At 36.9% G+C, this 26,516-nt stretch overlaps 1 protein-coding gene across 1 annotated transcript in view; it reads left to right on the plus strand.

The window, feature by feature from the left end:
- Window positions 1-26,516, plus strand: part of LOC145780611 (uncharacterized) — an 88,796-nt gene that overhangs the window by 21,509 nt on the left and 40,771 nt on the right. The window contains exons 20-50 of the mRNA XM_082592236.1: window positions 130-255; window positions 1,081-1,238; window positions 1,682-1,881; window positions 2,357-2,515; window positions 3,371-3,491; window positions 3,963-4,192; window positions 4,719-4,979; window positions 5,148-5,267; window positions 6,095-6,278; window positions 7,710-7,844; window positions 8,689-8,793; window positions 9,049-9,181; window positions 9,715-9,966; window positions 10,445-10,623; window positions 11,064-11,326; window positions 13,175-13,253; window positions 14,690-14,847; window positions 15,327-15,401; window positions 15,585-15,638; window positions 16,394-16,720; window positions 16,971-17,171; window positions 18,570-18,775; window positions 19,391-19,526; window positions 21,214-21,386; window positions 21,542-21,659; window positions 22,146-22,269; window positions 22,638-22,746; window positions 23,105-23,384; window positions 24,534-24,766; window positions 25,216-25,326; window positions 26,233-26,360. Coding sequence (XP_082448362.1) covers window positions 130-255; window positions 1,081-1,238; window positions 1,682-1,881; window positions 2,357-2,515; window positions 3,371-3,491; window positions 3,963-4,192; window positions 4,719-4,979; window positions 5,148-5,267; window positions 6,095-6,278; window positions 7,710-7,844; window positions 8,689-8,793; window positions 9,049-9,181; window positions 9,715-9,966; window positions 10,445-10,623; window positions 11,064-11,326; window positions 13,175-13,253; window positions 14,690-14,847; window positions 15,327-15,401; window positions 15,585-15,638; window positions 16,394-16,720; window positions 16,971-17,171; window positions 18,570-18,775; window positions 19,391-19,526; window positions 21,214-21,386; window positions 21,542-21,659; window positions 22,146-22,269; window positions 22,638-22,746; window positions 23,105-23,384; window positions 24,534-24,766; window positions 25,216-25,326; window positions 26,233-26,360 — 5,138 coding nt within the window. The remainder of the gene's footprint in view (window positions 1-129; window positions 256-1,080; window positions 1,239-1,681; window positions 1,882-2,356; window positions 2,516-3,370; window positions 3,492-3,962; window positions 4,193-4,718; window positions 4,980-5,147; window positions 5,268-6,094; window positions 6,279-7,709; window positions 7,845-8,688; window positions 8,794-9,048; window positions 9,182-9,714; window positions 9,967-10,444; window positions 10,624-11,063; window positions 11,327-13,174; window positions 13,254-14,689; window positions 14,848-15,326; window positions 15,402-15,584; window positions 15,639-16,393; window positions 16,721-16,970; window positions 17,172-18,569; window positions 18,776-19,390; window positions 19,527-21,213; window positions 21,387-21,541; window positions 21,660-22,145; window positions 22,270-22,637; window positions 22,747-23,104; window positions 23,385-24,533; window positions 24,767-25,215; window positions 25,327-26,232; window positions 26,361-26,516) is intronic.

The raw sequence follows: 26,516 nt of genomic DNA on the forward strand, positions 1-26,516 counted from the left end.
AACAACCTTGCGTGCCAGATTTTAAATTGACCTATTGCTATTTCGCCAATAAAGAAGTAAATAAGTTCTCATGAAAACCAGTTTAAATTTTTTAGACAGTCTTTTACCAATGTGCTTTTTTGTTTCCAGTTTGGCTACCATTTTAAACAATGGGGATTTTATGACGTCATCGTTGACGCGTTTAATGACGTAAGCCACGTGCAAATATCTGCAATTGTTGAAGTTCGACACGCTGCCACATACTTTGACGTGACCGTGAGTAAATACAAGATTATCTAGTTATTTGTTGTTCAAACTTAATTGAATTTTTTCTTCATTTAGTTTAAAAAAAAATTCTTGTGAGATAAGCAGCTAATACATCCATGAGGCGTGGCATCTTCTCGAGAGTAAAGTGCTGAAAAATAGATCTCTGACCTTGTCATCACGAAACAGCCACTTGTCAAGGATGACGAGAGCAATGATTGTCTTTTTTCTTGTAGTCTCTTAGTCTTGTCCGGGTAAACATGGATAACATACTATGAGTTAACAGCAGAGGTGAGCATCCGCTGCGTTAAAAATCTCTAAAAATGGTTCTCTTTTTTTACTTTAAATAAAGTAGTGAAAGTTTGACTGAAACAAATGTCTCTCCTCTCCGCTACCTTGGATAAAAAGTAGCATCGCTACTGCAGCTGCTCCTCTATTAAAAATTTGGCGCCGACATTGCTACCAAAAAAGTAGCGCAGAAGTAGCGGCGCTACAAAAGCATCGTGCTACTGCCCACTTCTGGCTAATGAAAAGATAGGCACTCGTCTCCAACAAAGACAGAAAGACTAATATTTTGGATCTGAGTAAACTTTGGGTCTTTTTTATGTTCGCTTTTGAGTCTGTGTTTCTTAATTCAATTTTGAATTTAGCTTTCAGGCGATCGTTTCTCATTATTAGGAGGATTTAAAATAAGAAAATTAAATAAAATAAAGCGTCGATTAGTCGTGTTATTTGGATCGATTTTTTAGTTTTACTGTTGGTCTAGCTAGATTTTGAGCTTGTAATGTCAACCATGAAACAATGTAATGCTTTAACCACAAAAACCTTGTACAACAGACAACACCAACTTACCTGGGAAGAAATTCGCTTTTCATTCTCAGCGTCAACGTCAGTCAACCTTTCACTCTTGACATCACGTGGATGAAAGATGGTGACACCGAATCGTACACGCAAGATCAACTGAACATTATAGGAGATGAACCTAATCCAAAAAAGTAGGCCTACGCAATGTCTTGTCTAACTTTAAACATAAATTGTAAAAATATTTTTCTGCAAAAATCCAACATGGTAAGCTGAATGCCTAAACAATGTTTAATATCATTAATCCCACCATTAACAAAAATTAAACGGATAAATTTATTATTTCTAATATCATATTATGTTATTCTGAGATTTTTGTTCGATGTAAAAGGATGTTTAGTTTGATGAAAAACTCACAAAAAAATAAATATTTGTTTTGACACATTTTTACACTAAAAATGTAAACTGCTTAGTTTTTGAAAAAGGATGAGTTTAGTTTTTTATGCGTTTTGAGACCTTCGCTTTTTATCCAAAGCAACCAGAAAATTGCGAACAAATTGAATTTAAACGAATTTACTGTTTGCAAAACCATCTGCAGTTTTGCTTGTAGCTTAGCTCTTCATTGACAACTTTTCAGCATTACAAATTACGCACTGCACCACCTCTACCCCATTGATGGGAGACACCAGTTTCTCTTTATGCTTGAATGGGAAGCAAGCGATGACGTCATAACGAGAGAATTCACTGGATACAATACAGTGTACGACATGAAAAAGAATCCTCCTGTACTTCTGAGACTTTACCAAAACAACGAAGCTAATTTACTTCATTTTCCATGTAAGTTGCTAATTTTTGATAGAAGCAAAATGCTTATACAAGTCTTTAACTGCGTTTGAACTGGAGTTTGTTAATTCTTTTGAACCAAAAACATATAAAGTAACCTTGCAGGGTTATTTGATTATGGTAAAAGATGTAAAGAAATATTATTTTTGGGAAAGGACTCTTTTGAAGTTTTTATCAGAAAATTTAGATGTGAAGCAAAATATTTTTTTGGTTGACATTAACAATGCTATTTTTTGTGTAGGAATACAAGGTATGTGGACTTTTTAGCTGATTGTACTAGTAGGCGAGAAAACAAAAATACTCACCCCAAGTATCAACAAATCAATCGTCATGATGTGCAAATGCTGCTAAACGATGCTTCTCAAAACATTTTGTTTCATAATAAAAAACAGTCAATTTTTTCAAAACAAACAACTTTGTGATTTCCAGAAGAATTTTAATGTTATGTAACGCACCATCATTTTGTCAGACCATGTCCATGTTGACGACGTTGTCAAAGTTCGTATTAAAGTAAACAACCTTGTCAAATCTATCACGTGGAACGTTGAAAGTAAGCAAGGAGCATTTGGAAACTCTGTCAATGTGACACAAACTGTAATTCCCTTTCAGTTTGTCGCATCCACTTCAGGTAAAATCTTATTGTCTTTCGTCTATTGTTAAGCTGTTTTTTGTTAAAAGAAGGCAATAGTTTTTTTCGACTTCTTTGATAAAATTAAAGCTGTCTTCTTGGATCAAAACTGTGGCGCTCCATAGGCATTTTTGTTGTGGCAGTAAATGCAAAACTGGTCACTTGTGTGGGATTTATTGTGGGATTTATTTTTCAGGTCAATTTTGCAGTATTGGTTTGTTTACGCTGTCTGTTGATACTGTAATACAAAGCTACTCTCATTTCCATGCTCTTTTTTGGCACCATTGTTTTCTCCTAACAGAAGAGAAAGGCCTGAATGGGAAAGGCCAGCCTTTGTCTTCTTCTTCTTCTTCTTTTTTTTTTTTTCTTCTTCTCCTTCTTCTTCTTCTTCTTCTTCTTCTTCTTTTTCTTCTTCTTCTTCTTCGTGTGAGCCTTCTTCGCCACTCCAGGTGCAAGGGGCTCTGCCTTTTACCATCCTTAGGCAGTGGCTGCGACTTGGTCTAGAAGTTTGGGAAGGTGTCGAGCAGCCACCGAATTGATTTGTTATCCAGTTCAGGCAGACCACGCACACCATTTGGCCCATGGTAGATGGCGCAGTTGCAGATGGTGTGGTCTGCAGTTTATCCGGTCTGCCTTTATCTAATGCCTGCAAAATGTTGTTGATTTACATATGCTTGAGATAAACATTTTCTGCTTAGAACTTTAGTTTTCAACACAAACCCTGTTCTTGCCAGGTTTATTTTTTTACTATGCAAACGGTAAAGTCAACTTATGAAAAATTGATATTAATAATACTAATATCTAACAACACATTTGTTGTAAAAGCCATGACAACCAAACCACAATCTTTTTCAGGCAATTACGTAGTCAACGTGACTAGCTATCCTGGTGCTATTGGAGTTGTGCTGAATGTGTTCGCGTTTACACCAATAACCCAACTAGTGCTGGAGCGACCCAAATCTCGGAAAAGAAATAGGTCAGAAATTTGAAATATTCCTTTTACCTGCTACATCGGAACAACGTCATAGTTTGTTCCAACATATTTCAAATTTTTGTCATTTTTGTCACTAATGAATGAAATATCGCTGCAGAAACTTAGCCAGTGAGGAGGGTTGTCAACCTAAAACTTTCCTTTAAAACGTGTTTGACGTTCTGGAAATTAGATCAATAAAAAAAATAATATATTATTATCTTTGATTGGATTTTTCTGACGTTGGTAAAGTCACGAGCTTGGGTGTTCACAACCGCCTCTGGCTATGTTACTGATTGTCTAATTGATTTATAGGTTAGTTTATTCATAGTGGAAAAATTTAAAAATAGTGAGATTTTACTCTAAGACTGGCTTAACTAAAAACTATCTCACTCTGTTTTCGCTTTATGATTTCTCGATAAATGGCAGATGTTAACTCATGCTTGTAAACCCACATAGGGATTTTTTATTTTACAGACATGTCAATTTCTGCGAGCTGAAACCATTGCTCCCAAACAACAACATGCAATGCACTGCTGTCTTCGTCGCGAACAGCGATGGAGACAACGTTTTGTTTCGCTTCAAGTTTCAAAGACTGAGACAGAACGATTTACCAGAAAACAGCGTTGTGAGCGTTGAACCTGAGCAAACACATCACTACCAGTCTGGTGTCACAAATACAGCGGAAATCGAACACACATTTACTGGTAGCTTTGAATATGAGTTTAGTAAAGTAAACCACTTCGGTAGTTGTGTTGCAAGTTTGTTTTTTGTTTTTCTTTTTTGACAAAATTAAAGTAATGTGGATAACCCATCAAGTGGCCGAGTAGTTTTCTATCAGCCACTACACCTGAGAGTCCTGGGTTCGCTTCTCAGTCACACAAAGGACTTACAAACGGATACTGTTGTTTCTTGAGTAACGCAGTGTGGGTAAGTCGGGATAGTGACGACTGAACATTGCGTATATGATCAGAAATGATAAAAAAAGGAAAGTTTCTCGAGAAAAAGGCTACAAATTAAGGTTACCACTGCTTCAGAGCTACAATGGTTTACAACCGCCGTAGCTTTGCTTCTGATCATATCAGCTGTCCCTTCTGGCGGTGATTTAAAACATTTATGTTGCGATGGGCAAATGCAATTATGTTTCTTAAACAAATCATTCCAGCTCTCAGAACTTGCCATTTTTACTTTGTTTTGACGCATCATGACGCAAACAACGTTGTTTTTGTACAGCTGAAGGCGTATACAACATATCCGTCTGTGCCTTTGCCAACGACTACAACTATAGCAACCATTCCGATTTGGTGCCACTAATGGAGACAACCTTAGATTACCTTTTCTTTGCTGAGACGCTTCCGAACGTATCTTTGCCACAGCGAAAGTTTTTTGTTGAAGTGGGAAACGTGACCAACTTTAAACTGACAAAGCACAAACCGAGCCAGATACTCAAAGCTGATTGGTTCATGGGGGATGGTACAACATACAAAGATGCTGGTACGATAAAACATAGAATAAACCAAGCAGCATAACCCGTCATTTTTACATTGATTCAACGTCTGCCTGGGAATTTGAATGTTTTTGTTTTAATTTATTTGTTTTGCCTTGTGCTTACGCTGTTAATCGTTTGTTGAATTACGAAAATAAAGTTGGTTTGTTATGCAGGGATGGAAGTCGAGCACGTTTACGAATCCGGAGGAATCTTCAACATGAGGGTGACCATATACAACCGTGTCCGCCACACTTACTTAAGTCCAATCGTCCATGCAGAAGAAAGAATAACGAGTAAGTTATTAGAAAAACTTAACTAGCACAACAGGGTTGAAGTAGGAAAGAGAAAAAATTTCAATCTTGCTGGAGATATTCAATTACTTTTAATTGCCCCGATGTCTCAGATAGCTCAAGAGATAAACACCAGTAATTAAAGCGAAAACAATTACAAGATCATGCAATGATGCCCCAAAGATCGCCATGTAGCCTATGTATATACTATAAAAGACAATAACAACGCCGTGTCAGCTGCAGCAACACAAATTAACCCTGGCCTGTCATAAATGTCCCAGTCCAAATATACTTTATCGAAAATGGTTATTGCCACTTGCTCTTTTCATAAATTAAAAATAGTCAACTACTAAAACAAATGGATGAAAGGCATGCCTGTACATGTTTTAATTGTTAAAAATCTTCTGCCAACAACCCTCCAAAAGCATCGTCAAACTAATTGCAATGGACAAATTGCGACATTTTTTTATTATAAAACAAATTTTTAGCACAAAAATGCATGCGGTCAAAATTGATCGCAGCAGTCTTTCTAGGTAGTGAAATTTCGCGGTCTTTCCAGTGTTAAAGACACCTGTCCATTCAGCAGCATCTAATGGGTGGATTGATTTACTGACAAAAAAAGGGAAACTTCACGCTATCGATCTCGCTGACTAAGTCTACGGCAGTGGTTTAACATTTTAAAGTAGCCTATTTGCAAGTAAGCGAAACTGCAAGGATTTAGCTTCCACAGAACGCTTTCCTAATTTAAAAATAAAACATTTCTGTAATTCATTAATCAACATTCACTCTGATTTCAAACTTGTAAACATGAAGAATCTCTGTACTTCCAGGTGTTATTCTCACTACTTATGAAGAAACATATGACTTGGCTACTGGAGAAACAATACAATTTCAAGCTGAAGTAACACCCCCTGGAGCAGGCTCAGTGTTCAAGTGGTATCTCAACAACGATGTAGTTCCGATCACGACCTTCTATTCCTCGTCTGTGGACTACACCTTCCAAAGTGCTGAAAAGTGAGAAAAGAGAAAACAAGATGTTTTCAGTGATAAAGGGTTTCAGCAATATACTGAAACCTTGCGCTGCGATGACATAATTGAGCAATAAGAAGAATTCTTAATTCACAGTGTAGATTTTAACAATCTGTTTTAGCCTGATGCTGTGAGTTCGCTGTGGCAATAGCGAATTGCAATTACTGTTAGTGCAATTCGCTATTGCCACAGCGAACTCGCAGCATCAGGCTAAAACAGATTGTTAAAATCTACACTGTGAAGTAAGCAACGATCATGCTGCTAAAAGCGAAACTCAATCAACTGCAAGACTTCTTAACTCATAAACGAAAATCATCACAAGGTAGGCCTATAAGATAACTTTATTTAAAAAAAATTAAATTTCGACTGACCGACTGCATGAATGTTGCAAAATTCCCATGTTATTATTTTTTAACTAATAGCCAACACAGTGTTTACAGTGAGAAGTAATAGTAACTTATAACTGATAATGTACTATATGCTTACTAGCTAGTATCTAGCTAGTAAGCATATAAAAAAATTTAAATTTCGATTGACCGACTGCATGTATGTTGCAAAATTCTCATGTTATTATTTTTTAACTGATAGCCAACACATTGTTTACAGTGAGAAGTAATAGTAACTTATAACTGATAATGTACTATATGCTTACTAGCTAGTATCTGTCCTCCCCGATAGCTCAGTGGTTACGCACCCGGCTCAAGATCACGCGGCGTAAGTTCGACTCTCGGAGTTAGCGCTTGAGCAACTCATTTCAGGACTGCTCTCCATTCAACGGCACCTAGTGAATGGAATAATTCCCCGGCAACAACACTTCCACAATCGGAAAACTTCACTCTGTCAATCTCGGTAACCGGCCCTGTGTTAAAAGCCTCTACAAGCATACGAAACTACCAGGAATAACCAATCAAGGCTTTGTCAGTCCGAAGATAAAGATTCAAAACCAACCAACTTAGTCGGCTATACAAAGAAAGAAGCCACTGTAACTTCAATCAGGAGCTAGAGACGGTAAAGGTAGTACAGAATTCCACTGGGAATGGTATTCCATTGTTCCTATCAGGAACTATCATGACAGTAGCACAAATGTTGATGTTTCCCACACTCAAAACCCATGTTAAGCTACAACAGTGGTTCTCAACCTTTTTTGGCCCATGGTTCATGGAGCTACACCACTACTTTATGCCACTTGAGCTTTGAATGAAATCTAGTTAGACGCAGAAGCTCTCAACAGCCGATTATGAATAATTTCTTAAATCTTAATCGATTAGTTACAGTTTCGGATCACAAGCTTTGTGTCACAAAAAATAAAACACAGTAAAACGAAAGTGCTTGCGATGAGAAAAAGACTTTTAAGGCTTTATGTTGGCAGTAGACTGTGCAATGTTGATTGCCTACATACGGAAGCGTATTTTTCAGCTACTTGGCAAAAGTGGTTGTGAGCAACAAAATAAACGAAGTTGCGTCTGAAGTTCGGATCTTGAAACTTTCCGAACCAGTGGTTAGCGTCGACTTCAAAGGACCAACAGTGGTGCAAGTTGGAAAGCAAGTTTTGTGAGTAGCTTTTGTTATTGATGTTTTCGTCCGTCTGGCTTCTTGCGATAGGCTATTATGCTCATTTTTCATTATTCCATACAGTTGCACGATTCGTATGCAACAAATCAAAAGATATCAAATGCTACTTTTCCAGATGGAGACCTTTCTGTTGCATCTAGGTTTTGACCTGTGTTGACATTTCTAAGTAAACAAAAATATTTGGTCGCTGATCTCCCATGCATCCATAGCTGCCTCACTACAACAAAGACACAAGTTGCTAGTTGGAGTTAAACTAACAATTGGAGCTTCTACAGATGCTCTTACCACTTAGCTAATGACTTTTAAGCAAAACCGATGTAATATTAATCCGTCGCAAGTCTTCAGTGTGTTTTTTAATTTTGCATGTCTCCTGTTTAATGTTCAAAGTTTGGTCCCAGTTTTGCATAGTTTCTGTGAATCGAGAAGCCATATTCGATTGAATTATAATGCTCGACGGAAATTAGAGAAAAAGAGAAATAACTTTTTTTGCCAATCAGATTCCATAGTAGCACAGTACACAATAAGCTTACATCCCAATATCGTATAATTCCTAAACACAAAGGAACGCATAAGTGCGCTCAGTGTTGAAAAATTCAATTTGATTAGCTTAGAGCAGCGAAAGACCATTTGGTCACCAAGCATCTCCAAGCCGTTTGTGACTGTTGTGGATTGGACCACATAGGATAAAAAAAATTACACAGGATACTTTAGCCTAGTACTTTGTACAAATAAATCCTTCTTTGATGATATTCAGTAAAAGAGATTTGCAGGGGGCAATAAATTTGCAGTTAATTGAGCAGTAAATCAACCAGAGATTTTGCAGTTTGGCAGCTGTACTTGTGGGCGGGAGTGACCTACGATCAGAGTGGGACATGGGAGATGGTGTCTTCTTCACTGATGAATTTCAAGTAACTCATACATACACAAGGTTGGTTACGCAATGAACTTTAAGGGAAAAACTTATAGAAAATAGTTGTTTTTAATATTGTGGGATTAGTGACTTCGAATTGGAACAGATGTTAAAGAAATTCTCGACTAACCTACAATAAATTCATACATGTTTTCGGAACCGGGACTTGATCGCAAGATCTTGTTTTAGTTCACACATTGCATGTTTAGGCCTACTTCTCATACCTCTATGCTGTGATTGGTGTAAAGACATTTTTATTTATTGAATCTGTAGAGCTGGAGTCTACACCGTAAGCCTATCTGTTGGCAACAGTTTGTTTGATAAGACGAGGAAAAAAGACATTTTTGTAATGGAGAAGTTATGCCCTTTTCCAACTCTAAAAATCCCCGGAATAAAATCTAAAGAGGTAAACCTAGAGCAAGATTTTGAATCTGCTATGATAGAATTTTTTTGCACAAATGACACTAACTGCGATATCCTTTCTAAAATATTTGCATTTTGTTCCTTTCCCAACCCTGCTCTCTTGTTTTGCTTCTTTGTATCGTGATTGGTTTGAATGCTTCGAAAAACATCAACTCTTGCTCAAAAGTGAATTTTATTCGTAAGACAACATTCAATGCAAGAATTAAACATGAGTTAATCATGGCTGAAGCAAATTCTAAGAAATGTTAATAAATCCGACTTAGTTTCCATCTATCAGCAATTGCGCTAAATCAGGATAAGCTATTACTTGTTGTCATCCATTAATCACAGGTCACCGCTTATCCTGATGTCAAAGCTCAATGATTATAGCCTACTGACACTGACAAATAGGCCATTGTTATTACAAATGTACTTTTGTCCCACAATGTAAGGAAAGAGAGCTCTATTTTTTATTTTGCTTTGTTTTTATAATGGATCTCTTTTTTTATCCCTTACTTCCTGTTCAACATTTCTCAGGCTGGCCTGTCGTTAATGAAGTCTGTTTTAAAATTTGGGCAGCATTATCGGTCTAAGCCTTTACGCTTTGAAGCAAATCTGGAATTCAACTGTTCTGAAGTACAAGATGTTGTGTACAAGTGGACGATAACCCCAGATCAGGCTTTGGAAGCGTTTCTTCGTGATGATATCTCACCCTTTTCAAGCGACAAGCAAGTGTTGGAAGTACCTCCTGAAACGTTGCATGCTGGAAGATACAAAGTATCTGTTACCGTGAGTGAATAAAGATTATGCTTTGGTGTGGTGTTGGCGTGGTTGGTTAGTATATCTTCCTGTTTCAATTATGAATTTAAAATGATGTTTTATGTAACCATCTGTAAAGTAGGCAGCATAGCCGATTGGTGAGAGCCCTAGTACGACACTGTAGATTAAAAGAAGCCGGTTCGACACCGCTCAAGAGCATGCGGCTGTGCCCTTGGCAAGACACTTAAAGGCAGTCCTAAAGGTGGACACGAAGATTGGCTTCCCTGCTTTCTCGTCGACTTAACGTAAATCTTTAACTATCAAAGTCTGGATATACGACGACCAACTGCAAAGAAGAATGTAATGCACAGTTTTAATCCTTATGTGCAGAAGTATCATATCATTATTTAATTTCTAAATTCCTAAAGAAAATGCTACTTCACAACATTTAAAAGCATATAAAAACATTTTTGAACAATTCTAATGTTATGTTAATGATCCACTTCAGGCTTTCCTCACTGGAACTGTACTTGTCATCACTGACTCCATCTACACTTTAATACAAGAATCAAAAGTAGTGGCTAAAATATTTGGAGGATTTCTAAGGACGGTGGCACGAGATTCAAAGGTCACCATTGATGCGTCACAAAGCTATGATCCAGATCAACCAAAGTTTCAGAATTTGCTGTAAATATACGTTCTAATTACCTATTACATAATAATTGAAATATTAAACTACTAAAAAAGAGCTCAATTTCAGGAAAAATGTTAAACAGAGCAAATTAAAGCAAAATGTACTTGCTATTCGCTTTATTCAAATATAGAATATAATCAGAATATGAGATGAAAGAAATTTTGTCGTGCGTGTGCTGGCAGATCTATTGCGTTCGACAAAGGGATATATTGATATAATCGTAGTTAATTTGTTGGTGAAATGTTAACACTAATTTGTGTAGCAGTTAAATACTACTTCATGATTTTCTCCAGTAGGCTATCTGTGGCTGGCAATACCCAGCCACTTCAATCATTAGGACAGTAAACATTTATTTTTTAACGTGAGAAATGCTTGACCAACATATTTCGCCTTCAATAAAGGCTACGAAAAGTTTTATTTTATTTTTGTTTAGATACAACTGGGAATGTTACATCATCGATTCTCCTGATACATCTTGTTTTAAGAATCACAGTCAGCCAACTAAACCCTCCCCTTTCCGTCCTTCTTCTACTTCTTTTTCAACGCTTCGAGAGCTTCCAAGAACTGTTGACAACCGGAATGACAAAAGCACTAGTTCTTGGCTGCCAACAACAATCAAACAAGAAGAAAGCGTTTTGAACTTCAGTGCTGACTTACTGATTGAAAACGAAGAGACATTCATATTTAGAGTAAGTTGTTCACTGAATGTTTTAAAGTCATTTTTTGTATGTAAAATAACAAATACTGAAAGAGAAATAATTGCAGAATTATATAAATATTGAAAATACTAAATACTGAAATACTGAAAATACTAAATACTAAATACTGAAATACTGAAATACTGAAATACTGAAATACTAAAATACTGAAATACTGAAATACTGAAATACTGAAATACTGAATACTGAAAATACTAAATACTGAAATACTGAATACTGAAAATACTAAATGATGATGTTCGCCCTTCGTTTCCGAAGATGGCCAATGAGACTGAGATCAAGTTTCTTTTTTCTTTTTTTAGTGTTGACTTTGGTCAGTGTAGGCTACATGAGTGCGGAGATGGCTGATGAGGCCTATCTGTGCGGTGAAACTTCTGCTGCAGGATGGACATTGGAAGGATGGTTGGCTAGGGCCAGGGTTGTTTGAGGCTCGGGCCTTGCGACGTTCTCGTTTTCTGACAGCAGATAGCGTACGGTGTTTCTCAGCTGATTCTGCGCCTTTATAAATAAGACTGCGCCATGTTGGTCGTTCTGCGGCTAAATCTTCCCACGAATCTACGTCGATGGCGAATTCTTTCAGGGAAGCTTTTAAAGTGTCCTTAAAGCGTTTTCTTTGACCACCTACATGACGTTTGCCGTTAGTCAGTTCTCCGTAGAGCAGTTGTTTAGGAATGCGGTGGTTCGGCATCCGGTGGACATGGCCAGCCCATCTTATTTGTGCCTTTTTTACGAGGGTAAGAGTGCTGGGCATGTTTGCTTTACTGAGAACTTCGGTGTCTGGGACTTTGTCCTGCCATCGAATCTTGAGGAGCTTTCGGAGGCAGGAGAGGTGGAAGTGGTTCATCTGCCTTTCGTGTCTCCTATAAAGATCATGATCAAATACGGATGCCCAAGCACATACATCTCCATTGTAAGACAATTTCATGATGGAATGATGGCCTACGTTGCTGATGACAATGAATTCTCTGAAGCCTTCCCAGTTACAAACGGCGTTAAACAGGGCTGTGTCCTGGCACCTACCTTATTTAGCATGATGTTTTCAGCAATGCTAACAGATGCTTTCAGAGATAAAGACTACAATGGTATTCCAATTCGCTATCGTTGTGACGGAAAACTTTTTAACCTGAGACGCTTCAAAGCACTCACCAAAGTTACCGAAACTGTCATCAAAGAACTTCTGTACGCGGATGACTGTGCCCTGAACGCCTGCTCCAAAAGCGAAATCCAACAACAAATGAATAAGTTCTCCTCTGCTTGCGATAATTTTGGACTAACAATCAGCACTAAGAAAACAGAGGCAATGTATCAACCAGCCCCTGGAAAATCCTATAGCAAACCACTCATCACTGTAAACGACCAGATAATACATGCATGTCAAAGTTTCAAGTATCTCGGTAGTACTCTTTCTAACACAGCCACCATTGACCTGGAAATCAACAACAGAATCGCCAAAGCATCTATCGCCTTCGGTAGATTGAGGTCTAACGTATGGGAGAGGCGGGGAATCAAGCTGCCCACAAAGCTAAAAGTTTACAAAGCAGTTATTCTGACGACCCTTCTGTATGCATGTGAGGCCTCGACTCTTTTATAAGAAAATACTAAATACTGAAATACTGAATACTGAAAATACTAAATACTGAAATACTGAATACTGAAAACTGAAAAATAAATACTGAAATGGAAATAATTGTAGGACATAAACGACGTAATGGTTGATTCGACTAAATTACTTGGGACTAACCAGAGTGATCTTAATTGATGTTGTTAATTTCATTTCAGTAAGTTTGTTTATGTTTTGCTTTTGTTAAACATTTGCAGTGTAAAGTTTCTAAACCATCTCGCCCGGAACTTGCTAGTTACGCCTCAGCAATTATAAAGTTAACCGACCAAAAACCAACCGTAAGGTAAGTTTGAATAATTATAACGCACGTAACTGTTTTCCTTTTCATTTCTTCGTATCGAATGATCATGGAAACAGGCTAATTTTTGAAACGTTTGCTGAATATTAGTTGGGTTTTACATTTTTGGCTCTTTGTTTTTTTCCCAGATTGACTTAAGGCCGCATACTATACTTTTCCTATGAACGCGAATATTCGGCAATTCGGTATACCAGGATGTTCGCTACAAACAGAAGTTACGAATAATCTTCATGTTACTTTATGAAGTAAAGAGTTTGGAGTTTGATATGATATTAACACAGGCTTGCATCTTGAATGATAGACTTTTGGAGAAAGTTTTTTTTTTCGATAAAATTCTTGCATTAGAAAATTGTGAAAATTGCAATAAGCATTTTACGCACATCACTCAACAACCATGATCGGTGTGTTTGTCGATTCGGAGACAAGGTAACTATAGCCTATTGGTTAAAGGCATACTAAATGAAAATTTCAAACCGGAATTAAGCATTAAAATGAATAAACTGAACATTCAAGAATACATTTCAAAAACAATTACCGAAAAAAAATTGTTTTCAATGGCGCTGGCAAGGCCCAAAGTCCAGTGTTTCATTTATTTTCATTTTTTTCAAAATGACCAAAACGTGCAAACACTGCTCGAGAATACGTAATAAAAGACAGCAATAACAAAAGCCACATTACCACATCTGATGTTTTGAGCAAACTGTCTGCTGTTTTGATGTTGAAATGTGCTGTTTTGATGTACTGTACATACATGCATAGCCTACAGTCAAATCGCGCGCAGTAACAATTATTGCGTGATCGGTTGATTGCTAGTCTTTAGTTACGTAGACTGTACAGTCGCACGCTTCGTTGCTTAGGCCCAATCTCTCTTTGAAAGCTCTGACAAAAGCACGCGCACAATGGTGGTCAGACCGCAATGGGGCAAAATTTTATTGAAAATCGTTTTATGGTAGCAAGTTAAACACAAAGAACGTGGAAAATCGCCAAGTCAGGTTTTTCCTTTACTATCCCTTTAATAACGTTTCGTAATCCTAACTTTTGTACTCGGCGAACACGAACAATACTTACGAATACAAATACAAAGATTTTTTTTCAAAAACATTTGGATGAATTATTTCACTCGTACAAATACTTTGAACAAATCTGGACCGTTTTTAAAAAGTTGTGTCAAGCTTAAACCTGTCGTGTTCCAAAATAGTACACAAAGCTTTCCAAACAAAATCTTCAAACACAAACGGTTTACGAATGACGAATATCCCTGTTTGTACGAAGAGCATAGAAGGTGTCTCCAGGTTTTCCAACTATTTGCATGAAAAATGTCTTATCTTAAAATGCCAAGTCCAAACCAAACTGAAGCATATCTTACTTTTAATGCTTTTAATTGCTTCGTCAAAACTCTGTCTTTTATTTACATGACACAGTGTAAATATCGATTGCCCACTATGCTACCAATCATCCATAATCCGCCATCAAAGCATGCTCTTGGTTGCGACGTGTGAAGATTGCAATGAAGGAATTGTGACGTATGATTGGTCCATAAGTTTAGTTGAAGACAACAGCAAATCATTTTACTCCAATCGTGAGTGGTTTCGTTTTTACAATTTTGCAAGAAACATGCAGCTGGTAACGTATTTAAGTTTGAAGTGGTGTTAATGTGTTTGTTTTTTTTTTACCTAAAAGCTATAGGTCTACTAATGATTTGAATTTGGTAGTGACTAGTTTGAAAGAAGAACGATTCCCATAATTTTTCGTAGTCACATATTTTGCTATTTAATGCGCAATAACATGAAAGATGAGTGATTTTACCTTTGCCATAGCTTAACTTAAGGGACTCTCAATTGGTAACAGTTTAGCCGTTATTGTTAACAGTAGCCTACATTCCACTTCTGCTCACAAAAAGAAAATATTACTGAAAAGAACTCATCTGAACAAAATTATAGGCTACTTCACACAAAATACTCTGGTATCTTTTTTGCTATGGAGGGAATTATAGCCTATTAGCCTATGACAATAGGCTATTCTTTTTTTTCATCTCAATAACTTTGTTTCGTCATACAGAAAAACTAAGCTGTGCCCCTCCGGATGGTTCTGGATGGGTTATGTCATGGGCAGTTAACACATCTGCCACAATCGGTAAGTTGCGTTTTGGCCATGCTCAAAATGAATTCAAACATTGTAGTTAGGATAGCACAAGTAGATATAATTTATGTTGATATACGAAAGTTGTTTCATGTTTGCATGGTTTTCTTGTCTTTTACATCATGCAGTTTCAAATGTTTCTACCAATTGTGAATTGAAGTGTCATACTTTTTGCAGATAATAATAGACGCTTTGAATTCAAACCGAAGCCAAATCGAACAAGCAATTACGGTAAGAATTTCTAAAATAGAAGTCATCGTACGTAGGAAATGAAATATCTTCTGACGGGTGTCAAACCCACAAGAATGATAAGCTTAACTGAAAATGATCTAGCTGCTAGCTTAGGGCTTCCCAAATTGGGGTACATGTACCCCCAGGGGTACATTTCGACTTTTCAAGGGGTACATTAGATTAAGTATAAGGATATTCTTTCCATAACTTCTAATCTGCCTTAAAATATTTTTTATTACCTGATAATGTTAATAATTTGAAGACCTGAGGAACTCCTTAGTAAGTCACATTTTCACCCCAGTAGAAGCTTTAACTACAACTACAGTAACTACCAAGTTCACATGACTTATTTTGTCCAATCACAGCACACAAGACAAAACTGATTGATTGTAGTGTTTGTTTAACTTTGGATTACATTGTTATGAACAACTTTGTGTGCTTTAATTGGTACAAAATATCATGTATGCAGTCTTCTAATGCAGCTCCACTGTTAATTTGTTGCAATATCTAAACTTTCTAAAGCCAAAATATGAGAAAATTTTGGGGGTACACGAGCGAATCTATAAACTGACCAAAGGGTACCGATGAACAGAAAGTTTGGGAACCCCTGTGCTAGCTGATTAAAATCGATTTTTAACTATTCATGATTAAACTGACTCGTGTAAAAATAAATTCCTTTGCATCGTACGCAGGTAATACATTTGCTATCAATTTGCAAAATTAAAATGTTGATTAAAATTTTGATTATGCTTTAGGATTCCCTCTTCATCCTGATGACGCTAACTTCACCGGTGTCCTTTCGCCTGATACCGATCTTCTGGATCCGCAACACGCTCTTTTTGCCAATGGAATTGTGGAGGATGTGGAAGGCATTCACGCAGAAACATCTTTACTTAATCCTAGCTTTAGACCAAGTTTTGAAAACATTGATCACAAAGAAGAAGAAGACAAAGAAGAAAGAGGGGTGTATTTTGCTACAGTTGATGACCCAGGCCACAGCGATCCTTATGATGACACAGATGAAACAACAAGAAAGTTGGAAAACAATGACGGACTTCCACTATGGTCAAATATGAAAGAAGGTAAAAAAATCTTATAAAATTACAGGTTTCTTGGATGTCTCGTTGTTAGTCCGCTTTGGTTTTGTTTTGGTTTTTTAATTTTTCAGCACACAAACTAATGTGCTTACAAATTTAATACTTTTCATATGTTTGTATGAAAACAAATGTAGAAAAAAAATCAACATTATTATCAAATTGCCTGATAGTGATGATATAATTACATATACTTCAAAAACATAAAGGTAATAAATTCATCATTTCTTCCGTACAGCTGGATATTTCAATCCGTACGAAACCGATGAAGCGTCTTGGGCAGACGCTCGGGAGGAAGGGTCAACCCCTGTTCTCTTTGCTTCAAATTTGCGAGAAGGTTTTAGCAGGGTTCCAAATTTATCTGAAGGCTCCTCTAACTCACGTAATAACATCTACAACCTAAATCAAAGAGCAAATGGCCATCGAATACAGCCACAAGGTATTGTGTATCTACTTCATGCTATCGTAGTACTCAGAAAGCAGCTGTAATCTGTAATATTTAAATATGGTGACCGAGATGAAAGACCAAAACACTGTGATTGTAATAGCAGTGATAGAAGAAGCTCGTTACAACGTGTGTAACTATAATGGAAAGTGTGTGCTCACTTGAATGCATTGCGAAGAGAGAAAATTTTCGTGTAAAAGAATCAAAACAGAAAATACAAACTCGCATTAGTCCATTGGCGTAGGACCCCAGGATGCAGGGGTGCAACCGCACTCCCAAAGTTTTCAATTGCTCGAAAGTTTGGGCAAGTTTGATTAATATTTGGAAAAGAACTTTCAGCATGTTTCAAAAACTTCATTAAGATTGAACTTATTTTTTATTTTTTGCTCAAATAATGATTACGCAAATATCAAATAAAGTGCACCCGCACCCCTAAATTATTCAATTAGTCCAAAATTTGATAAAAATTTCGGCAAGAACTTTCAGCATGTTTCAAAAATTTTATTAAAATTAAACTTACTTTAATTTTTTGCTCAAATATATACCAGACTATTGGAAGCAGTGTAGAATTTTTATTCAGGTGGTGTATACTTTGTCGCAAAAAATATTTGGGCGCATTTAAGTATAGCCTAATATCTGGGCAAGAGTTTTTTCGCACACCCAAAAACTAATTTTCCCCTACGCCTATGTATTAGCCTACTACTTGGAGATAGTGTTTGTGACGTGCAATGTGCAGGGTATTTGTGAGAATAGTCTCGATGTTTGTTGAAAAAATATTCTTTGTGAAAATAGTTGGGTGTCTGTCGGAAAAAATAACGCTATTTCCTTTTTGGTCAACTAGCAGCGCCAAGGCCTCAACGTCCTACTGGGAGATTTCATTTTGTGCAACCACAGAAAGAAGGAGTCGAGAACGTTGTAACTAGTAAGACATGTTTTTCATTTAATTTTTTGTATTTTACTCGATATGAATTTTTTAGTCCCATTTTGAGAAAAAACATTGCAGAATTGCAACACAATATATGGTTAAGGTACGTGTGGAAACACTGTTATCTGAAACATTATCACTTAAACATGCCTGCTTTTTGTTATATCATTTTATTTGTATCGTTAATGACAATATCATCTTCTGTCCACGAGATGAAGCGGAAAGTCTACAACTTCGACAGGCTTTGTTGTAAGCCGTAGTAAATATTTCTTTTAACTTACGCGTTACTTAAAAACAGAACGACTTTAATGATGATTGGTGAATTGCTTTTGTTTGCATCACAGTCAGCCACAAGTATGCTGTATGAAGACCGAAGTGATAGAGTATACTTACCAACTATTAACTTTGTTGAAATCAATATTCCATTGAATGAAGTCACAACCCATGCGTTTACTTTAAATCCACAGCGTATGAGTTCAACAATGGACATGCGTCTCAGCTTGGTCAAACTTCAGAGGTGCAAGAGACACATGTTGGAAGACGACTCTACGAACAGCGAACAAATGGAATTGATAGAGGAAGTTTTCCGACTCCGTCGAATTCTTTTGGTGGTGGCGATAGAGCGCGGGATGCATACGTTGTTTCTTCATCACTCAAAGTAAAGCATTACCAGGTGAGCAAGATACAGGAAAACATCTGTAGGCTGTAAATCAGGGATTCCTAACCTGGAGGCCATGGCCCCCTAGTGGGCCATGAGCCTTTTTCAAGGGGGCTATGGAAAATTTTGAAAAATAATAATTTTCATCTCTGAGTCCACTCCAACACTATAGGCTACAACAAAAAAATTAAATTAAAATTTGATAGAAATACTACTACATTTTGCCCAAATCTTCATGAAATGGTCTTTACCGGTTACTGTATAAACAAGTTTTTAATTAAAATAACGTTTCTTAATTTTTTCAAAAGGTTGAAAAAGATAGGGGGGCCATTAATTTTTCAAAATTTTCAAAGGGGCCACGGTGTAAAAAAGGTTGGGAACCCCTGCTGAAAATTAACAGCCTACAATTGAATTTCAACCTAAAGATAAACTTTGAAGCATTTAGCCTATTTCTTTACTGTTGTTTGAGCCTCAACCTTCAGACAAAGGTCTGAAAACGGCAAAAAAGCTCTAAGTTAATGTTCTAAGTTAGTGTTGTTCTATATTTGATGGTTTGCATTTGCGTTGTTTTAATTCTCGTAGAAGTTGTTAATAAAAGATTTGAAGAATTGATGTAGCTTGTATGAATAGGATGTAACACATACTCGTCTTCCTCTTGGTGAAATGACCGCTGAACGTCACGACAGAGAAATCTTACTGGTCAAGCCTAACGTACTGGAAGAGGGAAAAACGTATGCAGTGTCCATAGACATCACCAATTCCATAGGTACAATTTCTGTTCATAATTATTTTTTAAACCAATTAAGTGTAACCAATATAACTACATTTCATGTAAACATAACCAATGTTGTACGTTGACGCCATGTGACGGCGTCAACTTTTTGTTGACATTGAGGCTAGCGCCGTCAGTTTATTTTTTAGTTGACGGAAGTGATAGCGCCGTCAACTATTTTGCCGATTTTAAGCGTCAAGCGCTATGCGTCATTTTTTTGTTTTCATTGAAAATCTCATTTCACAATGAGAGTTTCACAATGTATTCTGGCCAGCGCGACTCATCTGAATTACCCGCTTTCACGTTGGTTGAAATGGCTCCCTGGAATACAACTGCAAGAAGTTCGCCAAATGGTGATCAGTCATATCGTGAGCAGTATCGAGAACGGGGGATGAGAGAGAGAAAGCGAAAAATCAATAAATGTCGCAGGTTGAAGATACTTTATTTCAAGAGCTCTATGCCCCTGAAAAGAGCGATGCTGGTGCAGTGGACCTCCTTAAAAGATTTATATATGCCAAACCATCACAGCACACTTGGAACAGTGATACCTTTCCTAGTAAACATTTTCAAGGTTTGTTTTTGAAATACAACACACCAATACCATCCAGCGCTGCTGTGGAACGCATGTTTTCACTTGGAAAGGACATCATGCGTCCCAAACGCAGCAGATTGTCAGATAAATATTTTGAAATGCTTGTGTTTCTACAAAGAAATAACTAATAAGCTAAAGCAGCTAATTACAATACAGTCTCAAAACATGAAACCAGCTCTTTATTTATAGTTATTGTTAGCCTAAACTTGGTTGAAATACTTCCGTTTTGTGAGGCCCTGGCTAAAATAGCGCTAGAAATTAGCGCTGACGCCGACGCCGTCAATTTTTTTAAGAGCTAGCGCAGTAGGCTACTTTACGCCGTAAAGTTTTTAGGCATATCGCGCTGACGCCGACGCCGTCAATTTATTTCATTGGCGCGTACAACACTGAACATAACCAACCAGGAAATGGTTTTCTTTCTAGAAACAACGGATAGCCGGGTTTAGGCTAAATCTTTTAACTTTGTAAGCGCAACTTTTGATTTTGAGCTTATACGTGTAATTTATTATCGTGTTACTTAACGCTTCGTTGTTCCGAAGATTTTGCAATCACGACTGAGCCTACTGTTTTAAATTAATTCTAAAACATTTTTATAAAATAAAAAGTGAACCTATAGCAAAAGAAATGGCTAAAATACGGCGCATCATGGCACTTATGGGTATAGGTGAAGATAAGGCCTGATGTCTCGTAATTTTTTAAACATTTGTAGACTTTATCAAACGTTGTAAATATTCTTTCGTAGATTATCTTTTCTAACATCTTGTTCTGATGAATGGAATATTGGTGCTGTACAGTATATAGCCCAATCTTAATTCACGTCTTCTATTGCTTGTGCAATTCATAGTGCTTGTGACATCTAAGGGAGGTGGTGAAAGATAAAAAATAAGAGTTTTAGAAAATGTCATTTAAGCTCTCTCTGCAAAAATCTGCCTAATGTGTCAAGCTAGACCCATTCCTAAGTATCTATAGGTTAAAGTCGAACCAATGACTACCTCGTGTTCTGAAAGTTGTACATTAAAAACTAAAACGCCGACTGCAGCAATGCATGAGCCACAAATCACAGTAGCCTACTGCTTTTATTGTATGCAGATTCCAGTAAGCAAGTCAGCAAAGGGAAAGCATCGTATTACGTCCGTGTAGTGCGTGGCCCCAGTTATGGGGAATGCACCATTGTGTCTGTGGATCATAACAACACATTCCGCGTCCATTGCTTCCAATGGAGAAACAAACAAACAGATGAACTGGACACTTATACAAGCTTGGTGTGTAACTTATTTTCAATCGAAATCTGTTTTAACATTCATTGACCATAATTTACTTTTTTTGGTGTATTTTGCACGTCGTCTACCAATTAAAATCTTTTGGCTTTTATCAAGTAAGCTACGAATATGACACACACTTGCATGGTAATTCACAGAACGAAATGTTGTACTATGAGCTGAGTTACAGCCTATCAGAATTTGGAGACAAACGATCTCTTTATTATGGGTCTTCCCATGAACGGACATTCCAACTTCCGGCTTCCGATACTCCAGGTAAGAAAAAATTAATTTGACAAAAATTATATTTATTATTATCTGGTACTTGGTTGAAATAAGCTGGTGTGCGCTCAAGCACTCTATGACTTAACCAGCAAATCTCAACAGATGTACATCATCGGTTTGAATTAGAAAATTGAGATGTAAAATAAGCTTTTACACAAATGTAGATTGAACTTTTTTTCAGCCTAATTCTGAAAGCGATTTTTCAGCAGCTTTCGGAACAAAGTTTTGTAGTCATATGCGAATTACACGTCATTTGCGAACTTTCAGGCATATAACCAGCAGCAATAGGCTGAAAAGAACTTTTAGTTCGCACCTGTGAAATGATTAACGATCATGCTGCTAAAAGCGGAACTCATCTATTGCATGCAATAAGCTTACTCGCTTACTCAAATGAGCCGTAAAAGCTGAGTCGTTATGTAATACTTTCTAACCTTTCAGTCGTATTGAAGTCATCCATTAATCATGTTGACTTTACAGTGTACATTTTTGCTCAACTCTACAACAGCCTTGGAGCAAAAACCAAAGTCTGTTCCTTTCCTTTCAATGTCACTCGACCAGAACGAAAATCTAACCAATCAGCAATACTTGACTTAAACTACGTGTAAGTTTAAATGATATTTTATCGCGTGGTTTAAAATCTTTTCAACATTTTAAACTGCAGTTAACATTTCTGTACTACAACTTTGCAATGGAAAACATACCAAAACAACAACAAAATAAGAAAACAAAGAAAAGCACATATTTAAGCAATATAGCTTCATTGAAGATATTGTTGAGTGAATGTCAAAACGATTTTGCTAGTCACAAATATGAGATGTTTGAAGAACCGAACCTACCATTAACAAAAGCATCCTAAACAATTCAAAAAGTTTTTCAAGTGTCTAGTAAACAAACAGTTTATTTTTCTTAACTTTACAGTGGCCTACGGCAGACAAAATATAAACTTATTTATATTTATTATTCTTCAAGATTTGGAAGCTGTGTTGGAGCCGAAAGCAGGCTGCATTACTTGATGCTGAAGGACGATCATAATGCTATTTTCGGTTTGGTGAACGTTCTGTTGGATTCTTTGCCTTCGGTGAGATGTTATTGTCAGTTTGTATTTTCACATTGCCACCAACATCCCATCTCTGCAGACATTCAATTAAAGTTTTAAAAAAAAAAGTTTGCCAGCCTGAGGCCGGACGTAGGATCACTATAAAAGTAAAGGATTTGTATTGTTGTTCATACTATTTTTGCGAATTAAAAAGTCGCACACTTCACATTGACATCATGTAATGGAGTGTACGTGATGTAGTGCTTATGCTTTTATTGTTTTTTTAACACCTTGTTGTTTAATCAAACTTACAGGCGTGTATCGCGGGAAATGTCAGCTGTTTTGTACCAAGTGAAAATAAACTTTGCTTCTTTAAACAATTATGAATTTGTTTTTACAGGGTACAAGGTTTACAAACATGACCAAAAATTATCCAAAGAGTGAAATAAAAATAAAAGAAATCGAAGTAACTCTATTGAAAGCCTTGAAACAGATATCTTTTAATGAACTTGCAAGAAAATTACAAGTATTATCGACTTTGACACGACTACTTGAATTTGATCAATATTTCAACACCGAGGCTATTTCCATCGCAATGGATGTGGTTATTAAAAACTTAAAGACCTCTCAAGAACAATCAGAACTAAACCTTGGATTGTCAATTAAGTGGAAAAAATTGGGTAAGTTTTTATTACAAGATTTCTTAAATGTTGGGTTATCGTTGGCAACGACTGAAATTCTAACCCAGGGTCTCCAGCCTTTTTAAGCAAAGGACCATTTTGAATTTACTTTTCTGTTTGTTTTGCTTCATCGCGAGATTACTGTAAAAGCTAGATAAACTACATTCTAGGCCATTTCATATCTTGTACTCAGAGAATTCGATGCTCAATTATTAAATGGTAAAAGAAGAAAATACAGTGTACTGTCGGTAAACGTGAAATACGATTTAATTTCTACCAAGATTTCAACACCAGAATTGACAAACTTTATAAAATCACAAATAATGTGAGAACTGTAGTATGGATGCTGTCTGTCTAAACTGTTGTATACGAGATTGTAGATTTGAAAAAGCTGAAAAAGGAACTTTTCTAACCAATGCATAATTATTATTGCTTTTTCGATTTGCAGCCGAGGAAATCAAGAATGAGAAAATACGCGATGAAATGCTTCGAAACAGCATGTTTGCAATTGAAAAATTTACTTCGTCGATCCGGCAACTCGATTCAGTCCAACTAGTCAAGAAAAACAGGAACATTTCCGCTGTGACTGAGAAAATAGCAACTCTAGAAAAAAGCTTGAGAAATTTTTTCTTAGGTTGTGATATTATAAGCTTCGAAACTTTTGTTCTGTTCAACAATTTAATCTTTTCAACTCTCTATGCACCTTCAATAAAAAAAGCCCAATAAATTGTGCGTTTATGGCTTTTTCAATACAATTTTGGTAGAGAGGTGACTTTCTTCAACCATAGACAGAAAAACCAAGCAAGCACACGGCATTTAACATCATACATTAGAGTAAACGTAAACTATAAACTACGAACGTTTTCGGCCATACTCAAGTTAACCCTTCTGAAGTTCTTAAGAAGGGCTAACTTGAGTATGGCCGAAGGCGAAAACGTTCGTAGTTCATAGTTTATGTTCACTCTAATGTAGGCTATAAAGGTAAATGGCGTGTGGTTGCTTGGTTTTATCTGTCTATAACTTTTTTTGTTTTCCAAACCGGAACATTGCAGTTTTTTATAGAGTAATAGTTTCAGCTTTGAGTTTCAAAATATCTTTTTCTCAGCTTATTACAATTATTTTCTGACATCTAGCTGAATTTCTTTGCAGATTCAATTCAAGCAAAGCAGCTTTATTTTGGGTTTCAAAAGTTCTCGGCACATGGTTTGACAATATTTGCTCAGAATGCAAAGGAATCTGGAACATTAGAAGTGGAACAATTAAAAGTCGGTGCTGTTGTTCCAGTGAAGACATTTTCCCTCCTCAATGATACCGCCTACTTGAGCGCTGTGACATATATTAACCAAAATCCATTCGTTTCAATAAATGACACAACGATAAAGGTACAGATTTTTGAAATTTTATTGATTCATATGCAAACTTAGTGAAAATGAACTGTCTTGCAACACATTAGTTGATTTGGTTTTTGATTCTTTATCCTTGGACTGACAAAGCCTTGCTAGGTTATTTCTGGTAGTTTTGCATACTTATAGAGGCACTTGACGCAGGGCAGGTTACAGAGATTAGCAGAGTGAAGTTTTCCGATTGATGAAGTCCTGTTTCCGGGGAATTGTTCTATTCACTAGGTGACGCTGGATGAAGAGCAGTCCGAAATGAATTGCTCAAGCGCACACCCCGAGAGTCGAACCAGCGCCGCATGATCTTGAGCAGGGCGCGTAACCACTGAGCTAACGGGGCGGACATATTGAGTTATTTGTCTTTTTGTCTCAGTGTAAATAAATGAAAATCAACGTCAATGTCAGAAGCATATCTAAAATTGTTACTTTTATAGATGGACAAAGAGGCACTGTCGGTATGGCTGACTTATCCGAATGCTACTGAGATACATATTCGTGACCGTAGCCCACCAATCATAGTCTACTTACCACCAAGAAAAGGAGAAGTATGTCATAATACGACTTAAATATGCGGTCATTTATGTATTTTAGCCTACTTAAACTGGTTTCTGTGTTCGGTGCCGATCTTAGGGTATTTCGGGCCCTGTGAGAAATATACTTTGCGGGCCCCAATGACAATGATCCAATTCAGTAGGGTAGCTAGGTATTTTGAAAGGGGGAGGAGTTGACGGCCGACGGGCGAAGCAATGCGGCGGGGTCTGGCGACACCCAGCGGCGGGGGGTCTGGAAAGCCTCCCCCAGAAATTTTTGAAAAATTACTTTGAATTTGGTGCATTATGAGAGCATAATCAACAAAAATTGGAGTATGAATATTACTGTAAAATGGTGCGACTGACTTTAAGGATACCGGTACTTGCTTGTAAATCGAATTGAACTTTTTTTAATTGGATATGACAAAAATTACTGCATTTTCTGGGTAAATTGCGGGGCCCCTATTTTGCGGGCCCTGTGCGATCGCACGGTTTGTACACCCCAAAGACCGGCACTGCTGTGTTATTCGTAAAAATGATTAAGTGACTTCAAAATGCATGCCTAATTGAATACTATGTAGCTGTACTGCACATATACGTAGGCTATGCCCTTGCAGCATTTTTTAAGTCCCCGTAGAGTAGCCTATCATAGTTTGAATGTATACTGTATATCACAATTGTTTTGCAAATAGACTAACAGCTTTACCTGTATTTGTTTTTTTATAGTTTGCTTGGTTAAATAAAGCGAAATAAACGTTAATGGAAAGTTTGAAATATGGATGTTTTTTATTTTGTGTTTGTGGCAAAAGAATTGTGCCTGCTACTGCTAACTATTGCATCCCGATGAAATGCTTCTACAGGATTCTGTGAAAGCACCTACATTGCAATTTCGTCAATGGTTTAACTTCTTTTCTTTTACAGCATAAAAACTTGAAAATATACCCGAATTTGATTACTCGGGAAAAAATGTCGGTTCATGAATTCAACGTGACTTTGCAAAAGCACGGCACGTTGCACATTAAAGTACGCCTAGATAAAGCTGCAAACCGGTAAATACACCTTTTTAGACACACGAATTGTATTAACACAGTACCATGGTTGTTTAGACAGCTAGAAATCTCAAAATAGCTGTGATAAAATGCAAATAACAACACTTTGTTTTAAGCTATAGATGATGTATTTTGGCTTGTTACCTTTTGTTGTTA

Source organism: Aplidium turbinatum, chromosome 12, assembly GCF_918807975.1.
Source record: "Aplidium turbinatum chromosome 12, kaAplTurb1.1, whole genome shotgun sequence".
Lineage (NCBI taxonomy): Eukaryota > Metazoa > Chordata > Ascidiacea > Aplousobranchia > Polyclinidae > Aplidium > Aplidium turbinatum.